At 36.0% G+C, this 10,662-nt stretch overlaps 1 protein-coding gene across 1 annotated transcript in view; it reads right to left on the bottom strand.

The window, feature by feature from the left end:
- RANBP17 (RAN binding protein 17) overlaps positions 1-10,662 on the bottom strand; it is a 428,836-nt gene that overhangs the window by 411,447 nt on the left and 6,727 nt on the right. The window contains exon 3 of the mRNA XM_011947772.1: positions 10,028-10,118. Within this exon, the coding sequence (XP_011803162.1) occupies positions 10,028-10,037 (10 nt within the window). The 5' untranslated portion in view covers positions 10,038-10,118. The remainder of the gene's footprint in view (positions 1-10,027; positions 10,119-10,662) is intronic.

Here is a 10,662-nt window from a genome sequence, read left to right as displayed (position 1 = left end):
AAAAAAAAAAAAAAAAAAAAAACATTTTTGTCAACTTTAAACAAAAAAGTTGCAGTATTTGTGTGGGGGAAAAAAAAACAGAAAAAGAGGTGGCAATGACATGCTGTGACACTGTGACAAAAAGTTAATAGCTCTACTCAAGATATATATTTATTTATATAGTTATTTTATTAGGCTTGTTTTGGAAAAGCAAATTTGTTCCAATGCATTTGATATATTAGGGAAAAACTTGAATAGAATACTTCTGTTGTATACGTCACTTTTGTTTCTGCATGATTTTATCTATCAAAAAATGCTAGGAGAATGCAGAAAACTGAAACCAGGCTGATACGGTTTGGGTTTGTGTCCCTGCCCAAGTCTCATGTCCTCAGTGTTGGAGGAGGGACCTATTGTTGGGAGATGATTGGATTATGGGGGCAGATTACCATCCTGATGTTCTCATGATAGTAATTTTCACTAGATCTTCTTGTTAAAAGTGTGTAGCACCTCCCCCTTCTCTCTTCCTCCTGCTCCAGCCATGTAAAACATGCCAGCTTCCCCTTTACCTACTGCCATGATTGGAAGTTTCCTGAGGCCTCCCCAGCCAGGCTACCTGTACAGCCTGTAGAACCATGAGCCAATTAAACTTCTTTTCTTTATAAATCACCCAGTCTCAGATATTTCTTTATAGCATTGTGAGAACCGACTAATATAGAGGCCAAATTGAACTAAGCTACCAACAAAATGCATACACCTCAAACATCTACTATGTATCATCAACCCCACCCATCCTTATCTGGTACTATATTTTTCCAAACTATTTCAGATCATCTTTCTTTCACCACTTTACAATAACTCACAAGCTGCAACCCTTCTGAGGCCCACTTCTATGAACAAACTTCAGGTCTTTCCCAAGATAGAGTGTCATATTTATTGTACTATGTTTTTCTTAACCATTTAACATGTGTAAAACTCTACTAACCTTTGATTTGATTTCTACCTTTTTTAAAATATGTCACTGACAAGACTTTTACATTTTATTTTCATAATCTAATTTCTCTCATAAGCCCTGTGCTTTTTACTATGCAGCACTGCATAGCACAGTCACTTTTAGGAACATGTCATATGACAGCAAAAGTGACTATACACTGTCTTCTTGAGGTAGCATTAAAAATACAAATAAACCCCGTCTCTACAAAAAATTTTTAAAACACTAGCTGGGTATTGTGACATGCGCCTACAGTCCGAGCTACTCGGGATGCTGAGAGTGACGGTGCCACTGCACTTCAGCCTGGGTGACAGACTGAGATGCTGTCCCAAAAAAAACAAACACAAATAGTACAATATGATAAAATAAATATATTAATTCAAGAAAGCATGAGTAGAATAGGAAAGTCAAGCTTGTAATAAAGGTAATACACCACAACTGTTAAAAGTGGGTAGTAAATCCAGTTATGAGCTTTCTAGTTGACTAATGAAGTCAGGTAACAAATACACCAAGAAGTCTTTCAGAAAATTACAAGAAGAATTTTTAAAAGAGAAAAAACTCCATTTCCACTTTGGCCTGAAAGGCCGGCATGCCATTTGGGAAAACAGTAAAGAAAAGGTAAATACCTCAATATTTAATTAAAAACAGCCTTGATGGAAACAACTCCAAAATCCAAGATGTATTCAACAAGCATTCTTGATAATTGTAGTAAGATTCTTGATATTTAAAAAAGTTCTTGTAACTACTATACTTCAACCTTAATTTTTATTAATATTAAAATATTGTTATACAATTAAAAAGATAAAATATATTTTGAAAAAAAGCATAATTTCCTTAGCATTAGGACAGATTTCAGAGAGGTTTCTCCTATGAATCACAGTAATATGGTTCTAAGCTTTGTTGCATGTAATCTTTTGTTTCAATAACAAAACTTAAGAAGATGACATTGCTTCCTGAATATAAAAGAAAATCCAGTGTATTTACTTCAATTACACTTTTATTTTTAATATCTTGAAAATGCTCATCTTGGAGTGGGTACAGGCAAACCATATATGGGTAGTGGTAACCACTAGGAGGAGGGCAAACTCAAAATAATAATAAAACAAACAAATGGGAGACAACCCAAGCTTCACATTGACAGCTAGATACCAACAAGGACATGCTCCCAGACTGCCCAAACAAAGGTACTGGGGCCAATAAATTCATTATCTAAAGCAGAAAAAAAAATTCACTAGAATATGTTTCTGTTACTTTAGCTGAATGTTTTAGACAAAATATTCTCATGTTATGCTTTTTATACAAACTATAAGATTGTTCCAATTCAGTAAGCACCAATAATTACAATCATTTAAAACATCAGCAATCTTCTCCTCACTGGCACAATAGAGAAAAGCCATACTAAGAAGAAATGGAAATGTTCAGGAAGATACATGGGAGAACAACAACCACAACAAACAGCTGGGGAAAACCCCAGACAAAAGTCAGGAGAAAATTGGAAAGCTACACACTAGAGGTCCTTTGCGTGTCAAAGGCCTATATTACAGTAACAACAATATTTCATGTTTATGAAGCATGTCAGAAATTGTGAAGTGCTTCCCATCGAATACTTGATGTGGCTGTCATAGCAATGTGAAGATACTGCTATTATGTATTACCACTACTCTGTCTTATAGGCCAAAATTATGAAGGTCAAAAAGGTGAGATGACTGGGACTCTGAGTCAGGTTATTCTGGTTCATTCCGATTTTTTGTTTGTTTCCTGTTTCCAAATATTGGACAAACCATATATTTTAATAATAATTCATAATTCAAAACTCTAAATCCAAACTTGTAGATAGTCTTTCAGAGTATGCTATCTAAACATAAAAATAATCAAAACTCTAAATCCAAACTTGTAGATAGTCTTTTAGAGTATGCTATCTAAATATAAAAATAATATAAAAGAAAGGAGAAACATTCAATTTCTACCTTGGTCCCAAAAGCCAGTATGTCATTTAGGAAAGGAGAGAGACGATACACACCTCAAAATTTAACTAAAAATCCCTTAATGGAAACAACCCTAAATTCTAAGAACAGTGAGAAGTATAAGCTATAATCTATGTGTAGAGAGTTAGCTTATGAACTATTTGGAGAGAGAGTGTGAGAGAAAGAGAGGGCAGCAAAAGAAAACAAGGAGAGAGAGAGAACATGGAACCAAAAGATACCACCAAAAAAAAAAAAAAAAAGCTAAAGAAAAATCACATGATAACATAAATAGATGCAGAAAAAGTATTTGACAAAATTCAACATGCATTGATGGTAAAAAAACTCTCAGCAAACTAGGAATAGAGGATAACTTTCTCAATCTGATAAAGTACATCTACAAAAAACCTACAGTAAAATCATATTTAATGGTGAGAAACCTGAAGCTTTCTCACTAAGATTGGGAAAAAGGCAAGATGTCCCCTCTCACCACTGCTTTGCAACATAATACTGTCAGTCCTAGCTAACACAATAAGGTAAGAAGAAGAAATAGAATGCATATAGATTAGGAAAGAAGAAATAAAAGTGTCTGTGCTCACAGATGGCATGATAATCTATGTAGAAAATCTGAAAGAACTGACAAATTATGAACTAATAAACGATTACAGCAAGGTTACAGAACACAGGTTAATGTTTACCAAAGTCAATTACTCTGCTTTACCACCAAGTGGAACTTGAAATAAAACACAGAATAATTTACATTATACCCTCGAAAATGAAATATTAATACTTAGGTTTAAATCTAACTAAATATGTACAAGACCCATATGAGGAAAATTACAAAACTATAATAAAACAAACCAAAGAAGATCTAAATAAATGAATACATAGTACGTGTTCACAGACAGGAAACTCAATACTGTCAAGATATCAGTACTTTCCAACTTGATCCAAAGATTCAATGCAATCCCAATCAAAATCCCTGTATTTTGTATGTATCAATGAACTGATTCTAAAGATTATATTGAGAGGCAAAAGACCCAAAATAGCCAACACAATACTGAAGAAGAAAAAAGTTGGAAGACTGACACTACCCCACTTCAAGGCATACCATAAAGCTACGGTAATCAAGAGAGTGTGGTATCGGGGAAAGAAATGACATATCAACGGCTACAGTTTGAATGTCTGTCCCCTCCCATACCCATGCTGCAACTTAATTACCACTGTAACATCTTAAGAGGCAGGATCTTTAAGAGATGATTACACCAAGAGTGCTTTGCCCATATGAATGGTTTAATGTCATTTCAGTAGTAGGTTCCTTTAAAAAGGATTTCAGCCCCCTTTTATCACTCTCTTTTGCCTTCTTTTTGCCCTCCCACCATGGGATAATGCACCAAGATGGCCCTCACCAGATGTCAGCCCCTTCATCTTGAACTTTCCATCCTCCAGAACTGTAAGAAATACATTTCTTTCAGCCAGGCGCAGTGGCTCACACCTGTAATCCCAGCACTTTGGGAGGCCGAGACGGGTGGATCACGAGGTCAGGAGATCAAGACCATCCTGGCTAACTCATGGTGAAACCCCATCTCTACTAAAAATACAAAAAAATTGGCCAGGCGTGGTGGCACACACCTGTAGTCCCAGCTACTTTGGAGACTGAGGCAGGAGAATCGCTTGAACATGGGAGGCAGAGCTTGCAGTGAGCCAAGATAGCACCATTGCACTCCAGGCTGGGTGACACAGTGAGACTCCGTCTCAAAAAAAAAAAAAAAAAGAGAAAGAAATACATTTCTTTCTTGATAAATTACCCAGTCTCAGGTATTCTGTGGCAGCAGCACAAAACCAACTAAGATGTCAATCAACAGAACAGAATAAAAAACCCAGAAATAGACCCATATAAATATAGTCAATTGATCTCTGACAAAGGAGCAAAGGGAATAACAAAGTATGTTATGAGTCTTTTAAATATGAAAAAAGTCTTTTCAGCAAATAGTGCTGGAACAACTGGACATTCACACGGAAAAATGGAATCTTGACACAGATTATATGCCCTTCACAAAAATTAAAATGGTTCACAGACCTGAGTGTAAAACATAAAGCTATAAAACTCCTAGAAGATAAAATAAGAGAAAATCTAAGTGACCTTGGTTCAGTGATGACTTTTTAGATGCAACACCAAAGGCATGATCCACGAAAGAAAGAATGAATAAGGTAAACTTTGTGATGAAAATGAAAAATTTCTGCTCTGCAAAAGACACTGTCAAGAGAATAAAAAGCCACAGATCAGGAGAAAATATTTTCACAAGACATACCAAAGGAACCATTTTCCAAACTACACAAAGAACTCTTAAAACTCAAAAATAAGAATACAACCTGAAAAAAATGGGCCGATGACCTTAACAGACACCTCTCCAAAGAAGGTAACAGTTCACTCTTGAACAACATGAGTTTGAACTGTACAGAACCACTTACACATGGATTTTTTTCAATAAATATATCGGAAAATTTTTTGGAGACTTACGACATTTTTTAAAAACTCGGATGTAGCCGGGCATAGTGGCTCACACCTATGATCCCAGTACTTTGGGAGGTTGAGGCAGGTAGATTGCTTGAGCTCAGCAGTTCGAGACCAGCCTGAGCAACATGGTGAAACCCCATCTCTACAAAAAATACACAAAAAATTAGCCAGGCATAGATGCTTTGTCCCTGAAGTTACTAAATACCTTGCCGGTAAGGAAATACGTTTTAAAGTTCTTTTCATATTGGACAATGTCCCTGGCCACTCAGAACCCCATGAGTTCAATGAGGACATTAAAGTGGTCTATGTGCTCCCAAACACATCTCTAATTTAGCCTCTAAATTAGGGGGTCATAAGGACCTTTATTCAAAGCTCATGACACACGGTACTGTATAAAAAGGACTGTCAACACTATGGAAGAGAACTCCCACAGAGAGAACATTCATGAAAGTCTGGAAGGATTTTACCACTGAGGATGCCACTGTTGTTACAGAAAAAGCCATGAAAGCCATCAAGCCTGAAACAATAAATTCCTGCTGGAGGAAGCTCTGTCCAGATGTTGTACATGACGTCACAGGATTTACAACAGAGCCAATAGAGGAAATCATGAGAGAGACTGGATATGGCAAAAAAAAAAAAAAAAAGGTGGAGAGTGAAGGTTTCAAGATACGGATCTTGGAGAAATTCAAGATCTAATAAAGCTAATAGGTAGTTTTCATATGAACCATTTTTAAAAAATCAAATATGTTTCAATGGGCACTACTGTTTACAAGCAATATTAAAGAAGATAAAACAACACTTATGTAATAGGGACAAATATACCACAAGGTGCAGGATCAGTGCAATAAATTCACAAAACTATATTACAGCTAATCAGTTTAAGAATTGTTCCCAAGTCAGTCACATTTTTGGCCCCCAGAAGTGCATTCCTACAGATTTCAACTACTCTAAATTTTTAGCTACAAAGAGGTCAAGAATGATTATAAGAGGCTTTCCAAGGAGTTACAAAATCTTTGTAGACCAGAGATCAACTATCACCACTGCAAGTCTGCTCTTACCAACAGCTCTTACATTTTTCAGGAAGAAATCTCCAGGAAAAGAGTCACACACCAGTACAGTCACTATCTCCTATGCCAAACCTAGGGAACTGAAATGGACGATATTACCATAAAATGAGAATTTTGAGATTTATCTTTAAAGGTTTATTCCAATCTCAAAGAGTAGTCAGAGAAGATTATCTTCTACTGAAATAAATCTTGGCTAAATATAGAAGACTTCTGTACTTTACTGCTGTTCTTCGAGTAAAAGTCATAGACATGAGTCTTAACCTACTGTATACTATAGCTAAAGTCAGCTGAAAACCTGTAATTAAAAGTATGCTAAAAATCCAGAATCTTTTGGAAGTCTGCTACTAAAAAGCCATTAAGGATTTACTAACTTCAACTCTAAGTAAAGGGGACAAAAGGTCTAAGCCTGTCAGACATCCCTCATTTGAAAGAAAAGATCAAAGTTTCCTACAAATTGCTAAGTTTTACACAAGGGAGAAACCTATACCTACTAGGGAATCTAACAAAAGAAACACCAGAATTTACAGAAGATGAGTTCATGGAGATGAGTGCATCTGAACCAGTGCCACATGATTAGGTAGAAGATGTAGTAGAAACAGCAGTGCCAGGAAAAAAAAAATTAACATTAGACAACCTGGCAGAAACGTTTCCATTATTCCAACTTCTTTTATGACATGGACCTTTCTATGATACAGGCACTGAATTTAAAGTGAACATAGAACGACTGGTACTTTATAGAAACATTTTTAAAGAAATGAAAAAGCAAAAGAGTCAGACAGAAATTACAATGCATTTCCATAAAGTTATACCCAGTACTCCTGCCTTTCCTGCCTCCTCTAGTTCTGCCACCCCAAGACCGTAAGACCAATCGCTCATCTTTCTCTTTCCCAGCCCATGATGATCCACTTCCACTTAATGAATAGTAAATACATTTTAACTTTCTTATAATTTTTCAAATAATATTCTTTTCTCTAGCTTACTTTATTCAAAGAATATAGTATATAACACATATAACATACAAAATATGGATTGGTCAGCCTGTTTTTATGTTACTGGTAAAGCTTCCAGTCAACAGTAGACTATGAGTGGTTAAGTTTTGAGGGAGTCAAAAGTTGTAAGTGAATTTTAGACTGCACAGGGGGTCAAAGCCCCTAATATCTGCACTGTTCAAGGGTCAACTGTACAGATGTCAAATAAGCACATAAAAAGGTGCTGTATATCATATGTTCTCAGGGAAACACACATTAAAACAAGGGGATACTACTACACATCTACCAAAATAGCCAAAATGCAGAAAATGTCACCTGCTGGCAAGGATGTGGTGCAACAGGAACTCTCACTCATGGCTGGTGGGAATGCAAAATGGTACAGCCACATTGGAAGACAGTGTGGTGGTTTCTTATAAAACTGAACATACTCTTAACATACAATCCAGCAGTTGTGCTCTAAGGTATTTATCCAAAGGAGCTGAAAATGTTTGGGCACATAAAAACCCACATATATATGTTTATAGCAGCTTTATTCATAATTATCAAAACTTGGAAGCAGCCAAGATGCTCTTCAGTAAGTGAATGGGTAAACTGCGGTACACCCAGACAACGAAGAATTATTCAGTGCTAAAAAGAAATGAGATATCAAGCCATGAAAAAAACATGGAGGAACCTTAAATGCATATTACTAAGTGAAAGCAGCCAATCTGAAAAGCCTACATGTATGACTGATACCTCAGGCTGTAGGATTCCAACTATATCATATTCTGGAAAAGGCAAAGCTATGGAGACGGTAAAAAGATCAGGGTTGGGGGAGGATGGGATGAATAGGCAGAGAACACAGCAAATTTTTAGTGCACTAAAACTATTCTGTATAATACTATATTGGTGGATACATGTCATTGTATTAATACATTTGTCAAAATCCACAGAAATACAACATCAAGAGTGAACCCTAATGTAAATTATCGACTTCGGTTAATGAGGATGTGTGGATGTAGGTCCATCAATTGTAACAAATGTACTACTATGGTGCAGTATGTTAATAGTTGGGAAGCTGTGCATGTGTGGCAGCAGGGGGTATATGGAAATTATCTGTACTTTGTGCTCAATTTCGCTGTGAACCCAAAACTGCTCTAAAAAAATTAAATATATTTAAAAGGTGTGTGTGGAAAAGTATAATAAACAAAATCACAAGTTTTATGACTTAGCTTTATATTATTTGAACCCTTATTTTTAAAACTGTAAACTCCTTTCCTTTGCTTTCTTAAGTAAAGTTCAACAGTAGATAAATCCTTCTCAAGGCTTTCTGTAGTACCTAAGACTCAGAGTGCTTACAGAAATAACAGTCACTATAGAGGAAAACAATGTATCATTCTGAGACTTCGACCATTCAAATTTAAACCTAAAGATCCATCACACACATTTTAACTTTTCTGATAAATATAAATTATGTTAACCTTGAGGCTGAACAACAGAAATGAGTCAAGAATCTATTTCTAATATGAACAAAGATGACCAAAAACACCCCATACCTCAATTATTACAATTTTGTCCATATGAAATGCAAACTACTTACATACACACAAAAACTTAAAATACATTAACTCTGAAAAACGTACTGCTACTTTATTGAATCATTTTTTCAAGTAAAATTCCAAGCACTGTTTATCCATACATAAATTATCTTCCTAATAAGAACCTGCTTTTATTTTACATATACCCCAAATGATTTTGATACAGCATCCTGAAAAATACTAGAGAGCTGAATTCTGTCCTGTCATTCAGTTGCATATCAAGTTAAGATAATGACTAAGAGCCTGGACTCTAAACAGGTAGAGGAGTTTTGAATCATAACTCTACTACTTTCTACTTGTGTGATCTTGGGCACATGACAGAGCCTGTCTGCAAATCTAATTTCCTCATTTGTGAAATGAGGATAACTCAAAAATCTTATTTGGTGGATAAAATGAGATAGCACAAATCTTAACAAATAGTACACAAAATGCTAGTTATTGTTTACTATTAAATAAATGCTTTTTTCGCCGGGCGCGGTGGCTCACACCTGTAATCCTAGCACTTTGGGAGGCCAAGGCGGGTGGATCACGAGGTCAAGAGATCAAGACCATCCTGGTCAACATGGTGAAACCCTGTCTCTACTAAAAATACAAAAATTAGCTGGGCATGGTATCGCACACCTGTAGTCCCAGCTACTTGGGAGGCTGAGGCAGGAGAATTGCTTGAACCCAGGAGGCGGAGCTTGCAGTGAGCTGAGATCACGCCACTGCACTCCAGCCTGGCGACAGAGCGAGACTGTCTCAAAAAAAAAAAAAAGGTTTTTTGATTAGAGATTGCTTTATGTAACACAACATTGTTCATCAATAGATTAGTAAATGAGACTTGATACTCATGTTTTAAAAAATGACAGACTCAAAAAATTTGCAATCCTAGTAACAGTTTAGTATATTTAAAAGAAGAAGTTTTTTTAAAGTACAGTTAGTGAAGAAGCATAATAAGCCACTTACTGATGTCCATCCTCTGCTCAACAGGTAAAGGACTGACACGGCTGACAAGTTTTGAAAGACATGTTGCTGCAAGGAGCTGAGCATAGGATGTCTGTAAAGAATAATTTTATTTATTACTACCATAAATGAAATTAAAATAAAGCATTGTGATAGAAATGTTCTTCTGAGCAATAACAGAAATTCTTCTGGTTTTCCAAACAGGCAAATTTACAATAGATAAAATACATCAATTTGAGATACATATATACAGAAAAGGATACACATACACAGGCACACAATCTCTCATAAGAAATCATTAGTTGAGGGAGGTATAGACAGTCATCTTGAATAACAATAAGCAAACAGGAGAAATAAATTCCTCAGTAAGTTCAAATAAAATACAGTACTCTTACCATGGTCTACAGCCCTACATCATCTGGTCTCTGATTATCTCTTCAAATTCATCTGATTCCATTCTTGACTTTGCTCTGACCATGATAGCCTTCAGGTTCCTTTCCATATCTTCCCCACCCTGACCTCCGTGTTCCTTGAAACCCATGTCTGACTATATCCTCTCTGGCCCCCAATTATCTTAATACTATACTCAAACTCTCTAAATGCATGCTCACTCTTTAAAATTTGGTTCATGTATTCAC

The sequence above is a fragment of the Colobus angolensis genome, unplaced genomic scaffold (assembly GCF_000951035.1).
Source record: "Colobus angolensis palliatus isolate OR3802 unplaced genomic scaffold, Cang.pa_1.0 Scaffold27, whole genome shotgun sequence".
NCBI lineage: Eukaryota > Metazoa > Chordata > Mammalia > Primates > Cercopithecidae > Colobus > Colobus angolensis.
Note: the sequence above shows the minus strand (reverse complement) of the source record. Positions and strands in the feature narration are given on the sequence as shown.